Source organism: Anguilla rostrata, chromosome 11 (assembly GCF_018555375.3).
Source record: "Anguilla rostrata isolate EN2019 chromosome 11, ASM1855537v3, whole genome shotgun sequence".
NCBI lineage: Eukaryota > Metazoa > Chordata > Actinopteri > Anguilliformes > Anguillidae > Anguilla > Anguilla rostrata.
This window is the reverse complement of record NC_057943.1, coordinates 30,526,945-30,548,192: the sequence shown is the minus strand read 5'-3', so window position 1 is coordinate 30,548,192 and position 21,248 is coordinate 30,526,945. Positions and strand designations below refer to the sequence as shown.

Below are 21,248 nucleotides of genomic sequence, written 5' to 3'. Positions count from 1 at the left end.
GTAATGTCTTCAATTTAATTACGGCGAGCCGGGGTAGAACGAAAATTGAGGTTTTGCATACTTAATTTCACACGGGCGCGACACGTCAGTGAATTATTAGTACAATCACTTGGAGCGCTCAGAGGGGGACAAACGCACCTCCATTGCCCTCCACGTCATTTTTCAATGTATTAGCTTTGAGCAAGTGAGCCTGTTTATTGATTTCCGCAGTTTATTCCTTTAAAACAACAGATGTCAACGTCAGGCCGAAGATAAACGGCTGGCCAGGCCACAGTGGATCACTATCTAAAGATTTCCTCTCTCTCTCCTCCCAGTTTGCCCTCAGCCTCGCCTGTTTCTCTGTCCTTCTGTGCCACTTTCAACTTTCACTGAAGCAAAAATAAGCCAGTTTTCCATTACAGCAAAACAAACACCGAAAACAGATCTAAAGTCCTGAAAATACAAACTCTAATGAACAATAGCAAATGAAGTACATTTAACTTCAAATGGGGACTTGACAGGGCTTTATACACTGGCTTTAAATAATAAAATGATAAAAGAGAGAGGAATCATGGCGTCCGCATAAAGACTGAATGCGAACGCGAAATAAAACCACAGAAACCTAGAAAGCTTGGCTCCTCTCACTGACATTTAAAGGGAAGTGACATCCGCACAGATGAATCACATGACACAAAATGAATCGGTTAAACAAGAGAGGGCCCAGCTGATTCCTTCACAACTTTGCCCTCGCACTTCCATCACAATGCAGGGCTACTGAGAAACAAAACGAATGTGTGCCACTTCAGCTGTTTCAGTGAACTCTTCTGTGCATTTTATTTTGACAGAGTACATCTGTTTAAAAATATATATTTTAAAGAACATTTTCTGTGTATTCTTGCTATTTTTGTACTTGATACATAAATAAAAGGGTGCATTGTCTCTTGTGTACTGGCAGTGTTCCATGGCCATATCATTAAAACATTTATTTCAAACACCACGTAACTAAACTGTTTTTTTTTTCTCATTTGTCTTTTTGTCATGATGCAAACCATTTGATCTCTGTTAGTACTGAATTAAGACAGTAAGCCTTGCAACGCTGTAAAACACTCACTGTACAGCAAGTATTTGTAATGTCAAATGACGTCTGATCACTGATAAAATATTAACAATTAAAATCACATGCGATACAACAGGGGTATTGAACTGCAGAAAACATATTACCAGGATAAGTCGGTAAATATTTGTAAATGGTAAGCACGGCAAGAGTTTTATTTGATATACATTCAAAGTGGCAGGATTCCTGAAAGCTTGGTACGTCAAACCCTTTCTCTGGGATTCATCTTCTAGTTTGACCACCTTCAGGCCCTTTAAAGTGTCAGCAGTTCAAAAACCTCCAGCAAAATTCACATAAAAGTGAATTTCACATCAAAACATACTACAGTATACCTGATCAGATCACACGGAAGCTTACTTTGTGACAGGTCTCATCCAATGACGATAACGATAACACCATTTGAAACTCTGCTGTCAAAACCTGTTAAAAGAGATTGGAAGAGAGGAGTGGAGCAGGACAGCACAAACTTAAAGGACTCAAGACACCTGATTCTATATTTCCGTTGAACGTTTAAAAGCAGCCTGCCTTTGTGTCCTTGTACAGGCAGCAACGACGAACTCATCCATCTTTGAGATGGATTCAATTTCCCAACAGACAATCTCAGTAGAAAAAAGGTAGGAATTAAGGTCCATGCCGATGTAACACAGCCTGATTTAGATTTAGATTAAGAGTCATGAAATTACGATGCAGGTTAAATACATTACAGCCGGCCGATGCAGTCGGCATTAGCCGATTCAATGTCAAGGTGTGGTGCAGAGTCTGAGTACGTATCTGTGCGATAAAAGGCAGTGCATTTACATAATGAGGATAGAGCTGTCGCCGCTGACATCAGTCTGAGTGTCGAACGGAGGGAAACCATAAAGGAGGGGTAAACTCATGAATATGGATGTGAGCAAATTCCCCCAGGGCTAGCTCTACTCTTCCTTGGTGATGGGAGTAAGTGATGTTTAAATTCAAGGACAAGACATGAATCAAGGCCCTTCAGAACAGGGATCGGATTACATTCATTAGTGAGCACTATAATACAAGAAACCATCGGTACTTTTATTTGTCAGGGACCATGTACAATTTATGACATAAACTTCAAAGTATGAAAATAAATTGACATTTTATCCAGAGTTGGATAACCGCCCATGTTTATCTGTGCTCCCTGGGCAGATATTATATATATATATATATATATATATATATATATACACACACACACACACACACACACACACACTCACACAAATATAGGACATCAAGAAGAAAAAATGGCGGATGTATTCATATGTACTCCTGATATACCTAATTGACCAGGTGAAATCAGACTTTGAAGCCCCTGGGATAAAAGCCATGTTAACTGGAATGATAAATCACAGCAATGAGCTGTAACATTATTTAAACTGTGCTAGATACAGTGCTTCGGTTAAAGCAATATACACCGTCAATGATATCATTCCCCCAGCCACTGTTTTTCTGTTGTTTATTTCTGACCTTGAGGCACTGTACTTGGTAATATTTTACAGTATCGTCGTGTATAGTGGGAGAAAATGTGACTGTTGTTAAAAAAGAGACCTCAGAAGAGGATTAAATGATCCTATTTGTAGTATGTAGTACTTTCTCAGGTTTGTTCTAGCATAGCATCAGCAAGGCTGAATGAAACATTGAAAATACTGATCTACTTATTCCAAGTTTTTTATAAGAAATATTTTAAATATAATTAATTTATTATATTGACAAAAACATTTAAAAATTAGTGTATATTTCTACATGTGCTTGGACATTTCACTTTGGTAAACAACTACACTATAGAACAGTGGTCTCCAACCCTGGTCCTGGAGAGCTACAGGGTCTGCTGGTTTTCATAGTGACTCTGCACTTCATGAATCAATTAGAGCAGTTGATTACACAGTTAACTCAACTCACCTGGTGTCTTGGGTCTCAATTGTGTGCTGATTTTAAGGTGAAAACAAAAACCAGCAGACCATGCAGCTCTCCAGGACCAGGGTTGGAGACCAATGCTATAGAACAAATAATTTGCAGAGGGATATAGGATTCCGGTGCCATCTTTACTAACGTTACATGCACTTTGCTCTGTGGACTAAATCAGTGACAGCAGGTACCGTTAACAAGCTAGCTAATGTTACTCGGTCAAAATGCCGAAAGGATTCAAACAATGGGACGTGCATCTGCAATAAAAAAGACGTTCTTTAACGCTGTCATTTGCTCAATATTTCAGACTACCAGTTCAGGCACCGTATCATTTCAAAAGTTATTGTTTTAGCACGGGCATTGTCAAAATCGAAACAATACCCATCCCTAGTCATGAAAAGATGTTATGTGGGATTTGCACAAAATAACCCCAGTTACGGGCTTTATTGTGTGGACGTGTGAAGTTGTATTTGAATTATGTGTGTTTAAATGAGGTCAGAAGGTACAGAAGAGAGTCTGTGGTCATTGTGGTTATTTCTGTAAGAAACGCTGAAAAGTGCCAAACTCTCAGTGCTGTATAGGTGTAGGGCATGCACCGCCAAGGCGTAACTTGGCAGATGGCATACCTGCCATCGCAATGTTGAATTTATTGTCTTTTGTGTAGGGGATATTTTGTTGCATTAAGATTCTAAGGTGTAACAGGACAACATGTGGCAAAAAATAATTTTAGTTCAAGGGGGTGAATACTTTTTGAAGGCACAGTACTTCTATTCACCTTCCAGGCTGGACCCTAAGCACAAAGGAATTTAAGCCGTACTTTAGAAACAGACCTCCAGAACAAGCTCACAAAATGGAAAAGCTTATTGGAAAAAATGAAAAACAATGCATAAATGTGAACGATTAATGAATAAGTAAGTACGTAATACAGAGGTACAGAAGTCATCATTTACCTCTGAAGGTTTAATGGAATGCAGCTGGATGAGACAGTGCAAAGCCAATAGCCTCATGCATTAAAACAGCTCTAATTCACTCAATAAAGGCCCCCAGTTCCACCAAGTCAGCATCAGCAACAGACTAAATGTCACAAAGCTTTTACACCCAAGCTCAAATGCAGCATTCCTTAATTTTCTTTTAATCTTCATTTTTGGGCTGTGGGTGTGATAAATCTGAATGGGATAAGGCCACTTCAGACCTGATTGACACCCTACCTACTCAGCACAGCTAAACATCTTACACGGACCAGTGAGTTCTTCTGTTATTGCCTGATAAACAGATGCCTTCCTGGCTGGTTCCCCTGTGTTTCGCTTAATTATCCCTACGTGTGAATGATTTCAGCTTCACAATCAAACCCAGTAAACACATGCTGCACGCTACTGAAAGGGCAAACTGAGATGTCGCCTCTAGGATTTATTGATGCCGCGCTCAGTCTGGAAATCAAAAGTCACAACCAATAAATATATAAATACACAGAGGTTGGACTAAATAAAGGGAACGTCGCAAGAAAAAAAGGAATATGGACTGTGTTTCGGTTACAATGATAGCGCAGCTTCCCCTGGGCGCTATTGAAACTGCTCATTTTCTTCTGCACAAAAGAAGTATTTTTTGCTTCTGCTGGGTTTGGGGTTTGATAGCTTCGTGGTCGGCAGTAAACCTGTTTGCATCAACATGGGTTGGGCAGAGAAATAGTACGTCAATAAAACAATCAGCACTGTGCAAGCTTGATGTCGAATAACAAGTTCGCATTTCAACCAACCCAAACCACCTTCTAACACTACTGCGGGTGCATAGTGCTATTTTGGTTATCTTACCAGTGTGCACATATGAATGTGAACATATGGGGTAGAGAACTGACCACTCAAGAGTTTTTACCCGATAATAAGAGAGACAGTTTCTGCATTTGCCAAACTGTCGTAGATATGCATTTGTTAGATATATCTATATACAAAAGAATTAGTAAGATACTATATTTTTGGAACTCTAATGTTTCTACATTACCTTAGGTCAATTTAAAGCACTTGAATCATTTGAATTGTTACTTACATTACTATTATATTGTTTGTAAATTGGCTACTCCTGTTTTGTTTACATCAGAAAGCACTGCAGAGTTTATTAGTCCTCGATCTTAAGGTACACTACCTAACAGGATTACACAGGGATGTGCCCAAATGTGTGCAACAGAAAAAGAAGCACAAATAAATGATACCCAGGTGTGTACAAACACATAAAACAGATTAGAGGCAATGTGTTTCAACCTTCGCAAATATTTTTCACCCTCTTTGGAACCAAAAACATCAGCAGGAAAAGCACTGAAACAGTCAAAACAAATGTCCTCTACTCTGCTTTATCTGTTGATAAGCATCTGGGCAATTATTTATTTGTGCGTGTCCTTTTTTCTGTTGCATATACTGTGTAAGCGTGTAAGTTGATGTTCCTAAATAAACTGCACTGTTTTTGTGATAACACAGTGATAGCATATTTTTATTTATTCACATATAGTTAGGGTTTTTGAATACATCGTTTTTACAGTTTTGTAATATTAAAGGCAATAAAGGCGGTAGAACTGACTGGCCACAGTTATACCAATTCTCCACCACACCCACCAGTAATTTATTCCTCTTAAATCATCCACTTTTACTGCTGCGGTACCGCCTCCAGTAATTAAATTACTCAAACTGACATGCTTTAATTTGACAGACCTTGCACTACAGCTTGTCAGTTGCATCTTGGCATGATAGCTACTAAACACCCCCCAAACCTACGGCTGCAAAAATTGAAACAGAACTGTATCAACACCTATGAGACCCAAACAAAAACTGTCTGCCATGAGCTCCAGAAAGCTAGTGTTTATGCCGTGTCTGCCTTTCGGAAACTGCTTGTTTCCAGTGCTAATTCACAAACTCTTCCCAATGGGGTTTTTCTTCCCTCAGTCGCTTACTTTTTGGGAGTTCAGGCCTGGTTTTTTTCCCAGATTTCCTTTCTATTTCCACTGTGAAACATCTCTGTGACAGTGTCTCTGTAAAAAGCCCAATACAAATACAATTGAATTCAACTGAAATACTCATAACCTGAAGCACAAAACCCCTGTGCAATGGAAAAAAGTAATATGACCAAACACATACTTTAGATTCTTTTTAAAAACATTTTTATGTTTTCATTTGATGTTAAAGAACAGAATCAGAGTTACAAAGTGAGCTATCATTTCCTGAAACCAAGTTAATATTTCTGGAGCTATGAGTATTGTGTTTTGACAAAGCATAATTTTGAGAAAACTGGCTTTAAAGATTTTGTAGGTAATTTAGCCCTTTCGCATCATAAAACACACAATCAAACCATGCACTATTGTATGAAATTGCAACATTTGTGTAGTGCCTAACCTAGTGCTTCCTGTGAATTTAATAGGCACAATTATGGCAGTGTTTAAACAATAAATTCATAAAAAATGAAGAAAACATTTCAGAAGTTCAGCCTCAGATTTAGTTCTAAAACCATATCCTTTTTTATTCTCCCAGTTCTTTGACTAGTTGGCATGACTCCCCCATAATCATGTAAATTCAAAACACTGACAACTGCTCTCCCTACTGAAATATAACAATACTTCGTCAAGGGGTGCCCTAAATTTTGATAGCCCTCATCAACAGGTACTTATTTGTGGCCCGGTAGCTATCCCACAATGCCCTGCATTAAAATTCTTGGAGGTAAATGGCTGCCTGCCTGTCGTCTTTTATCTGCCCACACTCTAATTTGCATCTGAATCTTGGAGGACTAATGGACCTGCTGTATAACACTTATTTTTCTTCTCTCTTTTGTCATGTGAGACATAAGGAACAAGACCGTAACGGTTCAAATGCTGGTGGAGTTGATCCAAGGTGTTTATGCCCATACTGTGTCAGAAAATAATATGGATTATTATTTGGGATATAAAACAGAACCTGGTTCATCTTATATGTAGGCTACACTAATGGTTGCCACACTGTGCAGCCATGCATTACAAAATTCAAACAATCATTCAAAAAAATCTTTCCCAAATCATTCCATTAATTAGCCTACATTTTGATCATGCAAGCAGTCAGCTGTCTGGTTGACTTCACAACGATAAAAATTAACTGTGCAACTGTTCTGGTTTTGGTTTTCGACATTAGCTTTCTTTAGTAAGTCAGGTAAAAAGGACAAACAGTAACAAGGACAACAGAAGTCAACATTATGGAAAGATATTTTTGTACCTGTGAGATACTAGAGGACCAACTGTTGCCAATATGTAACAAAATTGCACATATTTACACAATGGTTTAAATTTAGAAATGTAGGTGATTTTCTCTCCAGGATTGCAATTCTAGTATGAACTCCATTTTGACTAGATAGTGATTTTGCAGTGTTTCTCTCCTGTAAAAATGGTTGAGCATGAGACATGTATCTGAAGCCCACATTTGGTCACATGTGGTCTGATGAGTCATCTTTTACTCTTTCTTCCTACATCTGGACGGGTTTATATTTGGAGAAACCCAAAGGAAGCGTTCAACCCACAATATCTGCTGCCAGCTGTTAAACATGGAAATGGCTCAGTAATGATATGGGCAGCGATCTCATGGGAGTCATTGGGTCTGATGATTGCTCAGCATGGTTGTGTAATGGCCAATGAATACAAAACTATTTTATAAGACCAGGGGCCTGTATCACAAAGCAGGATTAGAGAGCTAGCAGGATATCTGGATTGCCGGAGTAAAACCTGGAACCCTCCCAAAATTGGAACATGGACTCAAGTGAAAATAACTGTTCTGGGTTTTACTCATTGCAGTTATCCCGCTAACTCAGTAATCCTAATATCCATGATACAGGCCCCGAGTGCATACACTGGGGTCTCCCCATATTCCAATTTGATAACACCCCCATATGCACTGCTAAGAAATTAAAAAGCACTTTCACGGACACCGGCATGAGATGAAATACATTACATGGCCTCCACAATCACCAGATGAGAAGAACCTTTATGAAAAGTTCTGGAGCATAGAGAGCGATGTACATTTCTACCTCCGTTCACAACTTATGTAACTGCACTCCAAGAAGGATTGAAGCTGTTCATATTTTGTTCAACCGCCTTTTGTTCAGATGGCTGAAAATTTTTTCCAAATATTTTAAAGTCAAAATGACAGCAGTAACCTTATTAAATCCTTTTTAAATGTACACATTTTAATTATGTAACAAGAAAAAAAAAAAAGTTTAACATTTGAAAAAGCGTATAGAGGAGGTTTGAGCAGCCGCCGCTGGTAGGCAGCCATATTGCCTGGTCTCGGTTCATCTTTGCTCGCAGCTTAATTTTTGGAATGTTTTTATAAAGTCTCAAAACTGAAGAGCTAGTTTGTGGAACGGTTGACAACAATAAGCAAACACTTGATCACTTGGGAAATACACAACAAATAATGTTCAAAATGTTCAAGGAGTTGAGATGAATATATTTTTTTACAAAAATAACTAGCCTCTTCTCCTCATCACCAATTAAGGTAATGAGCTCTGTTATTACTCAGAAAAGTCTCCATGAGAACACACATTTTGGGTGAGTGGAAATGTTACTTGGCTGTCAATGGCTGGGAGCACAAACATATTTTGAGAAAATGCATATATGATTTCCAGCTAAGGTCACAAGCCTGCATTGGAAATCAATGCTACTGTATTTGGAGCAGCTCACCCTCTGGGGCTTGCTTACCTGAAGGCGCTCAGAGGAAGTGCTGAACTTTGAGAGGATTATGGTTTTCCAGACACAAGGATAACACCACTATCTTATGAAAGAAGTGAGCCAGGAGGGGATAATGCTCATTCACACAGTCCCTCATAATCCCAAAGGTAAGCCAGAATTCTTATTTATTTATTTCGATGGGCAGTGTTTGTGTGTGTGTGTGTGTGTGTTTTGAGAGAGAGGGAAAGCGAGAGAGCCAGAGAGAGAGAGAGAGAGATACAAATCTCATATTTCATGCTTTGTACACATAAATGTATACTTGTCATGCAAATAAAGAACATTTTAACTTGAGAATGCTGTTTTGATGACTGATGGTGAAATTAAGTTCATTTACATGCATTTTCTTGTATTTGAAGATTGTCAGTTTAATCAACTGCTGGTATCATTAATCATGGAGGACAGGGCAACAGAGGGAAGATATTGAAATATCTGAAATCCAATTCTCTTCCTGGAAAAGAGACATATTTCTTTTTTATGCTGGAACCTGTTTTGCATTAAAACTCAAACATAATATGTGTGCTTAACCCCTTCATGCAAGCTCCCTAGTGGCCAGGATGCTGGCATCCTGAGATTGCTCAACTCAGACTTTCAGTGTTCCAGCAACCAAACTATGAGTAGAAACAACAAACTCTGTATTCTGGCTTTATTAGTATATGGTATTTGGATAGGTTTTTGGACCCTAGATATCTTAGACCCTATACTGACGAAAGATAATTCTCACTTGAATATTATGTGAACGTGAGTTTCATGCATCAAAACAGTTGATTTGTAGTGAAATATATGATTAAGTGATCGTTTACAGAAATGTACAATTTAGCCATTTTGGATAGACTAGGAGTATGGTGTATGAGACACCAGGGTATACTGCCCACATTTTGCTTCATATATCTTTAGTAGTTCTGCATATTATTCTCAGATTCCGCACATCTGTGGTCAAGGAGTTTATAATCCAGAACATGTATAGTTTAACCTGTTTTACATTACGTGGCCCTCAGGAGCCTATTTCATTTCAAACTAAAGGTGAACAACTTAATTTTTGTATTTTCAACAAGGTACTTGCATTTGTGGCACTATTTCTAACTAAACTATGGATACAAACTAATCTAAGCACTATAAGTGGTACACATGTTTTGCTTCATTGAAGTCATTTTCCAAGTCTCTGTGATGCTCACATCTGGAGTTATAAAACCTTAAATGGAACACTACCTAAATGGGTGGGTATTGGCCAGATTTGGCCTCTGTGCGAAGGGTTAAATTCAACCTCGTATCTTCTGAAGATCCAACAAAATTAGGTCAACTGACTAACCATAGCTTGCATTTAAAGTTTCTAAATATGGATATAGCTTTTTATACATATGGATGCATCTTATGTCAGGCTATGTGTCATGTGTTGTCATGTGTATCCTAATGCGCTGTACATCTGTTTGAGTACAGTGAGCTGGTAAACAACTGCAATATCAACAAACATCACACATACACAGTCTTTCCTGCATGAGTGAATATGTTAGTCAATTCTCATACATCCCTGCATGCATCTAAGAGCAGTGTCTGTCCTGCATTAAATGAGCCTCAGAACGGTGTCCGATTCCATCCGCTGCAAAGGCTGATGGGAGGAAAATAAATCCATCCTTCAGTAATGGCTCTTATCTGTCGCGCCCACATGTCGCCCATCATGTGGGGCTCTGGTGCCTCACTGGTCCCCAAGCAACACGGGCACTAATTCCCTTAAGGCCTATATCTGCAGCTGGAGAAGAAGATTTACGAGGCTCTTCCTGTTTCCTGCCCACAGTCCTCGCGTCTTTGCGAGAAGGCATCATGGAAGGGGAACGTTCGCTAATCTGATGTTACAGAACCGTTTGTACGAGAACCCAGGTGGACAGATCTGGAGAGGTCTCAACATGCTTTCCGCTTACTTTCTGGGACTTGCTGTAGCAGCCATTGGAAAAGTCAGGGATGTGTCAGCCTGGATACCAGTCACACTCTCAGTCGGTTGTTTGTGGCTGTGTGATGTTCTCGTACACAGCTTCATTAGTATGATTACTTGGAAAGTGCTGCCACTAATTAAGCACAGATGATGATTGACAGCAATGTTTACAAGTGACACATGTTAATGTCAGTTAATTACTTACTGTCGTGGACATGTTACAGTATTTTAAAATGTTGTACAGGGGAATGTTAAGTATTGTTAGAAGTCGTGGGAAATGCCCCAATTTAAAAAGTTAACTTGCAAAATTTAACTTGCACAAAAAAGTTAAATAAACAAAAATTCTTTGTGATTTAACTAATTAACTAATAATAGTCTTAAATCAAGGCCTTAAGTAGTATCAAGTGCCTTATTGCTGGGCTAAAACAAACAACAGCTTTATATGGATGCATTTTTGTTTTTACTGCAGTGATACTCAATCCTGGTCCTGAAGAGGCAGAAAGTCTGCTGCTTTTTTTCCCTTAAGATCAGTGACTGATTCAGACCCAAGAAACCAGGTGACCTGAGTTAACTGTGCAACTGATCAATTGCTGTGCTACTCAAGCGCTGAGTAACAACGAAAGCCAGCAGACCCTGCAGCTCTCCAGGACCAGGAGTGAGGGCCACTGGCTCAAAGACATGCTATTTGCAGCATTTAAACCTCCTTCCATGTTCCTTTTCCTTCCTGACTCTCTCCATATTAGATCAACAAATTGTATCTATAAATGTCTCTATAAACGAGAATCTCTATTGTATGATTAGCCACTTGACTGTTCCGTCGGAGTGCCTATGGGGACCCTTGGAGGATAACTGTTGAAATACAAGTTTAAATCCCTGCAGGTCACATGGTGGAGACAAACCAGTGGCCATAGTCATATGGCTCAAAAGATTGCTATAATTAGGCTGGCACCAATATCGCCACCTGGGGTCCAACAAGGGTGCTGCAGACATCATCCTGTTGACACAGTCTCTCCCAATCCTACAGTTAATAGTGATACAATGTTGTAGCATTTTTGTCACTTGGTAACTGCAAATAAATAGCCATCACTATTGAAAAACACCACGCACAGAATTGTGAGATTGATGAAGTTTGACTTGCAATTGAGGGGGGTTGATTCTCTTCATATTCTCTTCTCTTTGACTGAATTGACTATAGGTGAAATGCAGGGAAACAGAAAAGCAGAGTAGAGACATGACTGGGAGTGGCCTTGTGTTTAGCAAACCTGGATTTCCTTTGTGTATTTAAATTAATACCTTCAGTCTTAGAACTCAGATGTTTAAAAAAAAAAATCTCTTTGGTGTGCAAGGCAATGGCCAGCTCTATAAATACTATCTTTGGAGGATGCTCTTGAGAGACGGACATGGCAGAACCACATAAGAAGTCTTAGATAAAACATGGAACTTTCTACACTGGCACAAAGGCTTTGGCTCAAAAAGCAGATAAATCTAATTGGATCAGAGGAATCTTTGCCAACCAGAGTGGAAAATGTTGAATGCACACTGAACAGACACACACAGCCTTGCTGTGGATATAGGCAGAGGAGGATTGCTGATTATGAGCCACTGTAATCTCTTGTGCTAGTCATGTACCTCTCCAATATAAGCCTGGCAAAGGCAATGTTACTGAGAGTGATAAACCCTCCCTCTTTTCCTGAGGAAAGCAATACTATCTGACCAATCACTTCAACTCACTGAAGGTGACATCAGCAGTTTAAGCAAGCTACGATACACAGGGAGGTGGTTTGGCTTGTGTCAACCACTTCCTGCTAGCAGCCCTTTAACCAACTGGACACTTTATAATTAGGCTGGCACCAACATCGCCACCTGGGGTCCAATAGGGTGCTGCAGACATCATCCTGTTGACACAGTCTCTCCCAATCCTACAGTTAATGGTGGTACAATGTTGTAGCATTTTTGTCACTTGGTAACTGCAAACAAATAGCCATGACTATTGAAAAACACCACGCACAGAATTGTGAGATTGATGAAGTTTGACTTGCAATCGAGGGGGGTTGATTCTCTTCATATTCTCTTCTCTTTGACTGAATTGACTATAGGTGAAATGCAGGGACATGCCAGTTTCTGCTGAGGTAAATGCTGTTCCTCAATGACAAGACAATGATAAGACAATGACAATTCTTAGACTTGGTACAATAGAGGTAGAGACCAGCATACCTGAATGAGCTTGGGGATATGACAATGTTAAAATGCAATGTACATCTACAGGACAGTAGAAGCTAAAAATGTCAGGGAAAAAAAGCATGGCATGTTTTTTTTCTGCACAGTTCAAGCAGGGCCACCGCACACAATTAACAGTTATGTATTTGGCATACTAACTACATTTTATAGAGCTGAAAGTCGTACCTATGAGCAACAGAACAGCAGGTCTTCATTTAATCACAGACTTCAAGGGTTTATTAAAGGGCAATTACTAAATGCCAGCACTTGAGAATCATTTAAATTCATCCCAAGGACTCAAGAAGAAGAGAACAGGTATGAAATAAGAGCGGTTTTCACTTACTAATGAAAAAAACATTCAAAGCCTGAAAAAAATGAAAAGACCATGTACTTAATTCAATCCGACTGCTTCTACACGTAACTTGTACAATGTACTTCGGCTCCAGCTTTCTGAGTTAAATCCAATGTCATTAATGCACTCAACATTCCTCTCTTGTGAGAGAGAAAAAGCAGTTGCCACAGCAAGCACTAACACAGATCATAAAGAATCTGTGTTGATATTTAAAAATGGTTGCTTCATATACAATGGTTTGTGAATTGGGCTGGTGATTCCCAAGTGGGGCACTGCTGTTGCACCCTTCAGAAACGTACTTAACCTGAACTGCTTAATATATATATATATATACTGTATAATGATTGTATGTATGATGTATGATTGTATGTATAATGATTACATTGGTTGTATCTGATTGTATTTGGGTGAAAGCATCTGGTGAATGCAGAAAATGTAGGCTCGAGCTTCTCGTGGCGGAACTGTCATCCTTGTGTGGTTCTGTAACCGAATTTACACTTGTTAAGGTCCTTCTGCATCTGCAAAATAGAACCCAGCATCGACGATGTGAAGCCAGAAGTTTGCCAGCTTTGGTCAAACGAAACGCCGGGAGATTCATTTTGTGAAATAACCCACCCCACCATCCAGTTCCAAGCTTGATTGAGGATAAGTACACTCTTCTGAGTACTACTTCGCAGCCACTGTAAAACTGTGAAATGAAACAAGGGGGCTATAAATTGACTTTCCTCTGCACACGACTAGCAGTACACAGGCCCCAGTGTAAGGGTTGAGTGTTCCCAGCACTTCAGATCGACAGCTGTTCCTCAGCACCCTGGTTAGCCATGAAGAGTTATTAGTCCAGGAATCTGCATCATGATTGGGGAATAGCAATCTGTCAGTGTGATTGGCTTAATTGGATTATGTACAATAAATGTATCTTAAAAAGATAGTGTAGGAATCATTCGGCCGGACTTGGTGTCAGTCCAGCATGCATGTTTCATGACACATAAGGCACAACATCCCAGAATAAAAGTGCAGGTCTGTGATACAGAAGCAGATTAATTTTTAAAGTCTTTTGGAAAGAGATTAAATCCACAGAAATATAAAAAATTCTGAGACTGTAAATCAGGATGAGTAACCAAAAAAATACACAAACGTAGATATATAAAATATAAGAATCATGAAATTTCTCATATATGCATTTGAAAATGCTGAATTTCGTAACCACAGCCCCTGAGATTATATCTGCAGCAATGACACACTTCAAATTTAACATACAACGGAAAAAAAACAAATTTGGACCATCTTTTTTTTATTCATTTATGCACAATTTATTATTATTATTATTATTATTATTATTATTAGTAGTAGTAGAAGTAGTAGTAGTAGTAGTAGTAGTAGCAGGTCCAATATGCAAAAAAATGCCTAACTTTGATGATTGAGAGAAATAACATTTTAAAGTCAATTAAAATGATGATTAATGGATTAAAACAGTAAGACTGGCAACTCAGCAAAGATGAATGACTCTTCAGTAAGCAAGGCCAGGTTCAGCTGACTCCATTATTACACTAAGGCATGGCTTGCCACTTTGTCTTGGGATGCATGCAACCATAATTATAACAAAAAAAAAAAAAAACTGAAAAATGACTACCGCTCTGATTTTAAAAGGAAGACTAGTGGCAAAAAACATTCAGGTGAATGTAAGTATACATTCATGCAAATAACATAAAAACCACACTCCTGGATACCGGAATTGTCAAAGTCCTTACAAAAATGGAGCCAGAGAGCCAGCAATCCCACAATTGAGTAGTCCACTGTGTTAAAAAAAAATAAATACAAGTAACAAAAAATATGCCATTTAAAAATGGAAACAAAATGGGGTCTTTTGTAAATTTACTGAATGACCTGTTCTTCCTTTATCTATGCTGGAAAATTAATTGGATGCGCCCCAAACAGGTGACAGTGCAGTTATTTATTAAATCAATAAGGCATAGCATGAATGTACTCACAGCCAAAGGGCGGTGTCTGACATTACAGGCAGTGTCAAGAGGCGCGACTCTGTAATTAGCAAGGTCATTTCAGCAACTTCAGTTTGCGATTTGATATCATTGCCAAGTTTTGGATTATTGAGAATGGAGAGCGAGAGGAAGCCCTGCCATTATCGTATCATCCACTATCGCATGGTTGGGCCTGTGTACAGACCAGCCAGTAAGCAAGACCAGGACTTAAAAAAATGTTTTTTTATACAAAACTAATTAAAGTACTTTGAGCATTACACATATTTATTTTCAAATATGCTTTAAGCCATTTACTGGTGTATTCTTTTACTTGGAGAGAAGCCGATAAAGTGACAGTTACAGCGCCTCCGTCTGTAATTCAGTTTCGAGCGTGAGCACCTCAAACGCTCTCTCCGACGCTCTCCATCCTGAACGCGGAGCGCACCTGCTTTAAGGCAGAGAGAGAGAGAGACTGACTGGGGTTTTTCAGACGATAACAGTGCTTTCGGCCCTCGGGAGGCTCTTATTAAACTCAGCAGCTCAGCAGCCTCGCGCGCGGTCTCCGCTATTTGCTTTTTCCGTAATGATAATTACACATTCTTTTTTTTCCGCTGTTTTCTCTCCGGGCCTCCCCCGGTCACCCGCGGCTCCCGTGCACAAAGGAGCCGCCCGCTGCGACTCGCGAACGCGAGAGCTCTCTCCTTGGCGGGAGATGAAGATTCGACTGCACGGCTTGTGTTTCGCGAGAGAATTGCCTGACGACGCTCGCTGCTACACTTTTAGCGAGGGGCTCGTAAACTCGGTCTCCATTTTGTATGCGGGTTTTCGTTCCGTGTGTAACTGAAGCCCCTGAACTGCCAAAATTGTTATTCCACATGTTTAATATCTATTGAGGAATAAAAACACACTACATCAGAAACATCTGTGCTTATCATGAAGAATAAATGTCTCATCGTGACAGGTTAAACCAATGCTTTCACTTTGTGCGTATGGCAAATCGCCCTTTAGAAAAAGGTTAGATCTGAACTGATTAAATGACTGACGGGTAAAATCAATGGGCCCTAATGAAATTAAATCGCCTTGTCGACGCCTTGGGTCTCATTTATAAAAAATGTTATTGGATATAAAGTTAAATGTAATCTGAACATCATTTCCCAAGTCGTGCTTGCTCTTCACAATAACAGACGGGAAAATAGTTTCTTATGTTGCCGTAAAGTGTCTGGCGTATCTGATTCTTCCACATCTGTCATATACACATCTCAAATGAAAACCATGTGAATGTGTCTTGTGAATATGGCCAATAACAGCCAATATCTTCTAAAGCAAGCATGGTCTATCAATTAAATCCATCCATCCATCCATCCATCCATTATCTAAACCTGCTTATCCTGGGCAGAGTCACGGGGGGTGCTGGAGTCTATCCCTGCATGCACTGGGTGAAAGGCAGGAATACACCCTGGACTGTGGGAGGAAACCCACACGGACATGGGGAGAACATGCAAGCTCCACACAGAAAGGCCCAGGCCAAACTGGGATTCGAACCCAGGAACTTCTTGCTGTGCTGCCCCTATCAATTAAATGTTTCTCTTAACTTCAGGGAGAGGAGCCCTAACACATGCAGTACCTCTGCATAACCAGCAGGCAATTGACTTGTCTAGTGTACACACTGCATAGATATGATCGTATCCAGGTCAAAGTGGGATTTTAGAACTACTTAGTCATGGTTTTCTGCCTAAGCCACTATTTAAGCTACAAGATCATAAGGCCATTTTATAAATGAGGCCCTGTTCACTGACACTAAACCCATTTGTTGAAAATGAAGTGCTCAAATACAGAAAATGAGCTAAAATTGCACGAATAAGGAAAATACAATGCAAGAACTTAAACGCATGTATCCAACCAACTCTATTGTTGAATCAATGCAAAAATAACAAACAAATAAATAAATAAAAACATAGCGTATAGTGGTTCTTTTATTTTTTAGTTCCTATGAATTTCTTTTATGACCCAAGAATAAAATGTCTAAAATTTGGTGTATCTCTGCACTAGTGCTCTTAGAGGAAGGTAGACTTGTTATTTCAGCATATATCCTACTTTTAATTTAATTTTCCCTTTTTCTCTTCTTCTTCATTCTTTTCTCTGCTAGCTCAGATGTACTCTTTCACCGATAAGACTGCTTCTAAAATAGTGCATAACAGCTTTGAAATAACACATGTCCTTGCAGGGACACTCCCTTCTCCCTTCCGAAGGTTGAGCAGCCGAGGAAAACATCAAATTGTCCCCACATGAGAAAAGGAAGCATGTAACCAGTAAATTAAGGGAACATCAGTAGTGTGGGAGAATAACCTCTCCTGTGCACAATGCTATAAAAATACCCGCGCCGGGTGAGAAGTTTCTGTCGCTGTACGTGACCCTGCGAGGTAGCCGCTCTGATTCTGTAACTCACTTGGGGTCTCTGTAGTCTGGACTAAAATTATATTGTGTTTTGCATTAAATATAACAAATTCTGCACTCTCACTCTGAGCTTTTGATCGGTCTAATATGCAGGAGGGCCCCAGGACTGAGTTTGAGAACCCCTTCATGGTTGTGAGAGATTACGCAACCGCAAATACCTTCAGCCCACTTCAGCTCTCTCCTGTGTCAAAAAATCTCTACATTCTTCGCAACGCTCTTTTTTTGTCTGTTACATTTTGTATTTAAGCCTTTAGTCAAACCCTTGTCCTGAATTGAAAACTAAATGTGTTACTAAACCTTCATCAGCAGTTTTTTATTTTATTTTTATAGGGGAGTATATACTGTACAATCATTGATCTTGGAAAAATGACTACATGACTACAGATATAAGCCGGTTCAGTAATTACAATTTTATTTTACCATTTCTATGATGCAATGTAATGATAGGTTGGGAAATTTCCAAAGACTGAACAGGGCATAATACGTGATTACACAGATTGCAGCTGCTCCTCATTTTATGTGTGATGTTTAGTGAAGGTCAGAGAAGTGAAATGGGCGCTCATTGCCGGGAAGAGCAGGGGCGGCAGAGGTAAAGAACCAGGTATCATATTACAGACAAACAACATTAAGGACAAGACGGGACTTTTTAATGTGTCCTTTTAAACTTGAAGCCCAGGCTTTCTTAAAGGTGCAGTATGTTACTTTGTTTTAGAATACCTTTGTTCATATTTTGTTAAATTTTCCGCAGATATCAGGAAGGATTTTGTCAGTATTTTTTTCCTGACAGACATCAATAAATGAAAAGCTCTAATTAAAAAAAAAAAACTGGCCTCTCTGACTGCCCTAGGCTCTGAAATTAGCCACTTCAAACTCTTCAATGCTCTTGTCCTCTCTCTCTCTCTGGTACTCAGGCAGTGTGTGTACATGTGTTTGGAGGGAGGGGCTTTGGAGGGAAAGCAGAGGTGAGGGGGTGGGAGGAGTGGAACTTTTTTTTCCTAAATCTAGCTCTCTCTCGCTCTTTTCTCCAAACTTGCATACTGTACCTTTAAGGATGCTGAGAGCAATTCAAATGACTGCTCTGAAGGTCTGTCATTCACATATGGAATGTAACAAATTTGCAGCTAGATTTTAATAAAGAACATGAATTTTAAAGGAGAGACTTTGAGACTCTGCATTTGCATAAATACCACCCCACAAACCTAAAATCCACAGCTTGTACAAGTGTTTGCACATCTTTAAGGTATGGGCAGTAATTTGTGGATTCTAATGGCCCACTCCCCTCCCTGGGGCCTTTAAATGCAAATGCAGTGGGTGACCCTCAATAAAAAAATGTGACTTCTTCAGTGGATATTTTGTTTCTGGTCTATTACTGGTATATCATCACGCCATCATCCTGGACCACATTTTACTATTTTTACACAGTTTAAAAAACTAAAACAAAGATCAATTAAAAACACTTAAATAAAATACAGAAATTATATTTGAACGTATATTTGAGCAGTTAAAACAGAAATAAGGTGTGAGAATCCAAACAATGCTTGGCTTCCAGCACTACACACCTCTCCTGTCCAAAGTGGATGCTTAATCACGTAGGAAGAAGAAAGGACAGATTATATACTCGTGTTATTTCCAGACAGAAAGTGTCTCTTCCTTCCCAGAACTTCTCACATATTGTGATAAAGTGCAGCGCAGACTCAGCCTCCTGTAGACTGCAATGTGAGCACAATCTGTCCTTCCTCGGCACCGTAGGTCAGGACTGCCTGCGTCAGCTCTCTTTATCTCTTAGCCATGCTCACGGAGCCCATGCATTATAAAGGAGAACCTCCAAGATACAGACCCGTTGGGAATGGGTGTCGTTTAAAACTCTGAAACGTTCCTAACTTTGACAGCGAAGTCAACATAGACCATTTTTTCTTTATTTGAATCATTCACTGGAATGGTTGCTTTTATCCTTCAAAAACAGGCTCTCGCTTTGAACCTGCGAATTGCTTTGTAAGACAATAACCAATACTCAATAAAGTTTTAAGTGGGCTCTCACGAGAAAAATAATTATAAATATAATAAAATGTTTATATATAATAATAATAATAATAATAATAATAATAATAATACATCATTTTTAGAAAGACACCACATAATAAGATGCAGCAAAATAATAACCAGTCCCTAGCTGACAACTGCAGAAATTCTACTTGTCTTGTCTTACAACTGTAAGATAATGTCATGAAGAATGTAGCCATGTGAGAAATATAGCAACTGCACGCTATTAACCAGAAAGCTAGAATGCTACGAGGGCCAAACTGTGAATTCAAAGCAAAAGCATCAAACATTGGTGTTAAAGGGGCAGCTCTGCTACGCCTTCAAAAGACCATCAGACCCTGCACACCTAGCAGACCTCTCTGTTCTGCTACCTCTGGGCATCTGCCCCGCCCAACCCCTCCATCCATGCCGGCACTTCTAGGTCACGTCTGCTGTCTGTTCTGGCCCCCCCAGTGGTTGATTGAGCTTCTCACTGCAGTCAGAACAGCAGAAATCCAGCCCATCTTCCATCGCAGAGTCTATTCAGATTGCATCATGGCTCCCATGAACCCTGTTTTCTTTCGTTCTTTGGATATAATTTTGGATGATGTTTCAGTATAGTTTAGTTTATGTCTCTTTTGGCACTTTTGTTTGTTGTTTGTTAACATTACACTTATTTATTACAAATGGGCCAATGGGTATGTGCCCTCTTGGTGATACCAAATTTTGGTATTTTTTGTTTTTTGTTACCCTGTAATTTTGTATTGGGGTAACACTGATGATATCCACTTAAACCATCTCCATTTAAACTGCTTCTAGCACTGTTGCCTAATCAGAGCATCTGTCAATATGTGTCTATATACTTCTGGACTCATAGCTGTAACTCTGAAATATATGCATTGAACTCCTAAGATCTCTTTTGTAAAGTGATACCGAAATACACCAATTGTTGAAGTTTCAGAAATTTCAACAGTACTTCAGAATCTCTTTGATTGTAAACTGTCTTGATGGGAAACTCTGTTTAATGGCTGGTCCCCCCATCACAGTTGGGTATTCCTGGTTGAATACATGAATAAACAAATAAATACTCATACCAATACTCCCCTTTTTGTGTCAGTAATTATTTAGGACTTAATACTTGTAAAGCATATGCTAAATCCAGTGTCATACCATGCTTGGTTGACCAGTAAGTATATACATTTCAAAATGTAGTGTCTTGTTAGAGCCTTGCTCAATTTTATGTTACACTTTTTTTTCGTGCCCCAGTGGGTGAAGCAGGTTTGTTTCCATGGTAATTTAATTTGACCAGCATGCCTCAGGAGTGATAGACTCCTCTTACCTCCACGGGGAACCTCCTGCCGTTGATGCTGTGCTCGGACCCGGCCGATCCGTTGCTCTGGCCCCAGTGAAACTCCACTTTCTCTGCCTTGAAGCGCCCCGGCAGCCCTGCCCCCCTGACGAAGTAATCATCCTTCAGCAGGATGGCCACTGGAAGAGAGGAGGGAAGTCACACGCGCGTGTGCGCACACACACACACACACACACATGCAAGCAAGCACGCACGTACA

The 21,248-nt window shown here is 39.6% G+C and overlaps 1 protein-coding gene across 2 annotated transcripts in view; it reads right to left on the bottom strand.

The window, feature by feature from the left end:
* Window positions 1-21,248, bottom strand: part of LOC135234582 (receptor-type tyrosine-protein phosphatase gamma-like) — a 292,580-nt gene that overhangs the window by 99,736 nt on the left and 171,596 nt on the right. For both annotated transcript variants that reach the window (XM_064299308.1, XM_064299310.1), the window contains one exon: window positions 21,020-21,168. In XM_064299308.1, the coding sequence (XP_064155378.1) occupies window positions 21,020-21,168 (149 nt within the window). The remainder of the gene's footprint in view (window positions 1-21,019; window positions 21,169-21,248) is intronic.